The 5,869-nt window shown below is 42.0% G+C and overlaps 1 protein-coding gene across 1 annotated transcript in view; it reads right to left on the minus strand.

Moving 5' to 3' along the window:
• Positions 1 to 2,378: 2,378 nt before the first annotated feature.
• cdh19 (cadherin 19, type 2) overlaps positions 2,379 to 5,869 on the minus strand; it is a 62,205-nt gene continuing 58,714 nt past the window's right edge. The window contains exons 9-12 of the mRNA XM_016565199.1: positions 5,070 to 5,191; positions 4,567 to 4,684; positions 2,586 to 2,828; positions 2,379 to 2,426 (exon numbers count right to left, since the gene is read on the minus strand). Coding sequence (XP_016420685.1) covers positions 2,410 to 2,426; positions 2,586 to 2,828; positions 4,567 to 4,684; positions 5,070 to 5,191 — 500 coding nt within the window. The 3' untranslated portion in view covers positions 2,379 to 2,409. The remainder of the gene's footprint in view (positions 2,427 to 2,585; positions 2,829 to 4,566; positions 4,685 to 5,069; positions 5,192 to 5,869) is intronic.

The following is a 5,869-nucleotide window of genomic DNA, read 5'->3' on the forward strand; positions in this document are numbered from 1 at the left end:
TAAGACTTCCCAAGATCCCCACCAAAAATTATAAAATAAAAACAGTGCACATTTCATTTATCTATTATTACATTTATGTTGTTTTGTTCACTTGGCTGTTTCCAGAAATTTGTTTCCAGAAAGTTATATGATGTCATTACGTTGCTGTCATGCCGCCAGCCAATCGCAGCATTGCTGATCGTGTTTTCGAGTATCGATACATCTGCCCTTTTCGGGAAACACCAGAACGCGCACTAATCTTAGACAACTTAATCTAGATATTTTAATCAAATCCGCAAATTCGTTTGAAGAAACAAATTAGCCAGAGATCAGTTATCACGATTACTAGATCTGGAATCTTTCAAATCATCTCAGATGTATTAAGCGAGGTACGGAGAACGGACCCCTGGATTCAAATGCAGTTGAGTGGTTTATTCAATAAAGCACAACACACACAGGGGTGTGTATATATATATATATATATATATAATATACACACACCCACACGAGTTAACCAGGGTGAACAAGGGACAGGTGGAGGTGATTAGCTGTCATGTGATTAACAAGGCTAGCAGAGCAGGTGAAGCCAAAGACCACCAAGGTGGAGCAGATGACCTCCACAGCAGAATAGATGGGGCTGAAGATCCCCACGGCAGAGCATATGGAGTTGAAGTCCACCACGGTGGAGGGTGCAGAGGCAGTTACGGCCTCTGTGGCCATAACTGGACAGAAGGAGAGTTCTCTGAGGCAGAGAGCACTTATGTGGTCGTTATATGGCAGGCAGGGTGTTTGGAGATGGTCTCCATGGTCATGACAGGATGAGCAAAGGATTCAGGGATTGCTTTTGTGGCAGTGACGGGACAGGCAGAGAATTCAGAGATGACCTCCTTGGCCATAACAGGCCAATACTCAGATGTGGCAGCAATGATGGAACGAGACTCTGAAATAGCAGCCATGACAGGACGAGACGCAGGAGTGAAGGCCATGATGGAATGAGACTCTGTAATGACCCCATGACAGGGGCCTCCTCCACCTCTCCCACTGTGAAGGAGGAACCACATAGCTGCAGGGCATGGTCCAGAAATTCACAAAGCGTCCTTCGAGGATATTCTGAATGTGGTCCTCGAGGGAGCGTGTGCCCTGTCGAAGGTGAATTAGCCTAAATGCTGGATCCATACCTTGGTCTGGTGTTCTGTTAAGCTGGTGATCTCAGAAAGGAGGTAGAGCAGGATCCAAATGCAGTGGCTTATTCAATAAATGACATAAATGCACACAGCCAATCACAAAAACAAAATGGAGTAGATCCACAAGGAACAAAACTAAACCCAAAAAAAACAAAAAATATAGGAACAGAACTGAAGAAAAACCAACACACAGCCACAATGGACAACACCAGACAAAGACACAGGGTTTTATATATATATATATACACACACATATATATATACACACACACACATTTCAAATCATCTCAGATGTATTAAGCGAGGTACGGAGAACGGACCCCTGGATTCAAATGCAGTTGAGTGGTTTATTCAATAAAGCACAACACACACAGGGGTGTGTATATATATATATATATATATATAATATACACACACCCACACGAGTTAACCAGGGTGAACAAGGGACAGGTGGAGGTGATTAGCTGTCATGTGATTAACAAGGCTAGCAGAGCAGGTGAAGCCAAAGACCACCAAGGTGGAGCAGATGACCTCCACAGCAGAATAGATGGGGCTGAAGATCCCCACGGCAGAGCATATGGAGTTGAAGTCCACCACGGTGGAGGGTGCAGAGGCAGTTACGGCCTCTGTGGCCATAACTGGACAGAAGGAGAGTTCTCTGAGGCAGAGAGCACTTATGTGGTCGTTATATGGCAGGCAGGGTGTTTGGAGACGGTCTCCATGGTCATGACAGGATGAGCAAAGGATTCAGGGATTGCTTTTGTGGCAGTGACGGGACAGGCAGAGAATTCAGAGATGACCTCCTTGGCCATAACAGGCCAATACTCAGATGTGGCAGCAATGATGGAACGAGACTCTGAAATAGCAGCCATGACAGGACGAGACGCAGGAGTGAAGGCCATGATGGAATGAGACTCTGTAATGACCCCATGACAGGGGCCTCCTCCACCTCTCCCACTGTGAAGGAGGAACCACATAGCTGCAGGGCATGGTCCAGAAATTCACAAAGCGTCCTTCGAGGATATTCTGAATGTGGTCCTCGAGGGAGCGTGTGCCCTGTCGAAGGTGAATTAGCCTAAATGCTGGATCCATACCTTGGTCTGGTGTTCTGTTAAGCTGGTGATCTCAGAAAGGAGGTAGAGCAGGATCCAAATGCAGTGGCTTATTCAACAAATGACATAACCTTATTAGATTGTCCTGGATCCTGTCATACTTGCCTGTTTGGAGTGTAGATAATATTCCCTCATTAACACAAGAGCTCTGCTAGAAAAGAGAGTCTTGCAATTCAGTACTGATGCAACCACATATGTATCCCACAATTCATCAGAAATGGCGAAATCTATCTATGGTTACATAAATACCACTTTAAAAATAGTCACTTTGAATGAGATGTTCTTAATGCCAATTATCATAATGGCTCACCTGTAAGTATGATGAGGCAAACAGACAGGCCAAGTAAAATCTGCATGCTGACATCCAGAGAGATTTCCATGCCACCCGATGGGCAGTGACCTGTAGGCTGACACGCACACACTCTGATGGTAAGAGTGGTGGTACTGGACAGAATGGGGGAACCGCTGTCTCTGATCACCACAGGAAGATGGTAGTGTGTGCGATCATGTTGGGTAAAGGTGCTCCGCCGTGCCAGAATGCTAGCTGTGTTATCTGTGACAGTTTCAGATTATGACACAATTATATATACACACAGTACATCATGTAAACACGTGGTACATGCTCAAAAAACTAATGGAAACACTTAAATCTCACATTGGATCTCAATGAATGAAATATTCAAGTTGAAAACAAAATGATCAAACCTCCAAACCAAAACCTCCTTGCGGTGGCACATATGAATATGCCATCCTGGAGGAGCTGGACTACCTGTGCAAACTGACTGGGTTGCATGTACTGCCTCATGCTACAAGTAGTGAGAAGGACGCTAACAAAACACAAAACTAGAGAAAAATCAGTCAGGAAGGATAAGGAGAGACCACCTGCAGAACCATTCCCTTTTTAGGGGTTGTATTGCTGTTGCCTCTCCAGTGAACCTGTTGTCACTTTCATTTGCACCAAAGCAGGTGAAACTGATTCACAATCACTTATGCTTCCTAACTGGACAGACTGATGCCCTGTGCACACGAACACAGGTATTTTCAAAACCGCAGCTTTTTCTATGCAGTTTGGCCATTCGTCCACATGCAAACGCAGCACCAGGTCACTGAAACCGAACATTTTTTAAAACTCCTGCCAGGGTGAAGATTTTCAAAAACTCCGGTTGCAGTGTTATCGTGTAGACAGCGAAACCGGAGATTTTGGCATGTGACGTCGGAGCATGCGCTGTTATCTCCGCTTACTGGAAACTTTTTTAGGCTTCTGATTGGCCAACATTTTGCGTTTTCATGTGGACGGAGATTTTTTTTTTTTTTAAACGGAAGAAGGAAAAACTGTTTAAAAAAATACCCGTGTACGTGTGGACATGGCCTGATATCCATGAAGTTTAACTGACTTATGCCGAGTTCACACTGCACGATTTTAGCCCAAATTTTCACTCACCATCAGGTTTTGAAAAATCACAGACAAATGTCTAAAATCTGAGGCAAATTGGTGCTCGTTCACGAGAGTGACAATCACACAGTGTGTATTATCAAAGACACAATCTGAGAGAATCGCCTGCAGTGTGAAATGAGATCTGACTGAAAACTACATCGGCGATGACCTGCAGCCAATGAGAGAGCAAGATACAAGGCAGCGGGAAGTTCGGAAAGGAGTGACCAGACAGAGTTGTCCGCGATTCTTCCTATTGTAAAGTCATGCAGTGTGTAAGCTCCTGTCGCTGATCCATCGTGCAATGTGAACACAGCAGCAACTGAATGCTACCCCAGATTGTCATGCAGTGTGAAAACAACAGTGATCCGACGACTTTGAAAATTGTGCAGTGTGAACTCGGCATTAGTGTTATAATGTGTTGATTTAGTGTTCTCTTAATTTTTTTTTTTTTTTAAGTTGAGCAGTGTACATGTGATTTCTAAGGTACTATGTTGAGTTTTTTTCATCTTAAATAACAGTCATAAGTCAAATTGTTATTGTAAAAAAAATAATAACTTCAAACTATAACTATATACTGTTAAAGTCATCTAGATTCAGTCAGGTTTACCACAGGTAATTAAAAAGTGCTGTCTGTGTGCATGTGCCTGGCAGACATATTTTCTGCTGAGTTCAGCATGGAGCTCTACTCGCTGCTTGGGCGAAACTGTTTAGCACAGTGCTGCTCACATTTGTTGTGTGAGTAATCTATACTTAACATTGGCAACTAAATAAATATGCACCACTTACTGTTTGTTCGCAGGTGTAAGGTGTGTGAAACCAGCCATTCTAAACTTAGAAAGCTCATGTTGTGACATACCTTGGTTGTCTCTGATGGTGAAGTTGGGGTTGATGTGTTTGTCTGGGATCATGGAGAAATAGAAATGATGGCCGTCTACAGGATCATCTGCATCAGTGGCACTGATCAACTCAATTAGCTTTAAGTGAGACATACATAGAACACATAATCTGTGCATGTACCTCAATTTATTAACAGTTCAATCTCAAATAGTTAGATCCTTGCCAACAGGACATACTTTAACTATTATTTGCATACATAAATCTAGTGATTGTTAAAATGTTGGTTAACTCTGTATGTGTTTTATATATTTTCAATACACCAGTGCAGCTTAACCAGGACCAGGCCATTGTTAGCAGTTCATCTTTCTTTGATTTCTTTACTTCATTGAACTAAACAGGTGTTGTATCTAAAAGGGGTGAGCAAAATGAGCGAGCAATTCTCTTTAGAGACAGAGAAAGCTCTATATTGTCTCAGCCAATGAAAAATTTGAAAGATTTAAACTTTGTCTTTGTGTGCGTTACCTCTCCTGCCTGTGTGTCCTCACACACATAGGGCTGATAGTCTTGTGACAGGGTGGGCACGTTATCATTGATGTCAAGGACTGTGATGTGCAAAGACACTGAAGAGGAAAGCTGCTCATCACCTGAAAGACGCAGTAAAACATACATGTTATTCTTTATTGCCCATCAGTTACTATAGTTAAGAAGAGCTAAGGGAACTTACCAACTTTGGTTAAATAATATATTCCGTGCTCTCAGACGAGTACATAAAAGCGGAACAAAATGGGAAAAAAGGTAAGCTTCAGGTCTCTTTTGACATAAAAATGTGTTTAACTAACTATAAATGATTTGTGATAAAAGAAAAATAGTAATAAGGATTAAATAATACGACTCTTTAGACTGAGACATGTGATATTGTAGCCTTGTTCCTTTCTTGAATCATGTGAGGCAGTTCATAAAAGAGAGAACGGGCTCTTGCTATAGACGATAGATTGATATTCGTTATTCTCATCAGGGCTAAACCCAACTCCATAAATAAACAACACACTCTCTGATTCATTACATTTGTAGGCAAAACAGAGATATTTTCTAAGAGTAATACATCTTTCAAATCTGTAAAGACTCCACGTTTATTTGTGTGCACTCACAATAACAACAAATCGCACTTTTGTGAAATAATGAAAGCAAACAAGATGCGCTTTCTGCCGTCTCTGTCTTTGAACTTGAGCGCAAAACTCTGTGTATATCTTTGCCTTACAGACATTAAAAATATATCTATAGAGAGTGAAATGTCTACTTTCAAATGAACCAATTCAAATGGA

This window comes from Sinocyclocheilus rhinocerous, unplaced genomic scaffold, assembly GCF_001515625.1.
Source record: "Sinocyclocheilus rhinocerous isolate Xijiao unplaced genomic scaffold, SAMN03320098_v1.1 scaffold3041, whole genome shotgun sequence".
In the NCBI taxonomy this organism is placed as follows: domain Eukaryota; kingdom Metazoa; phylum Chordata; class Actinopteri; order Cypriniformes; family Cyprinidae; genus Sinocyclocheilus; species Sinocyclocheilus rhinocerous.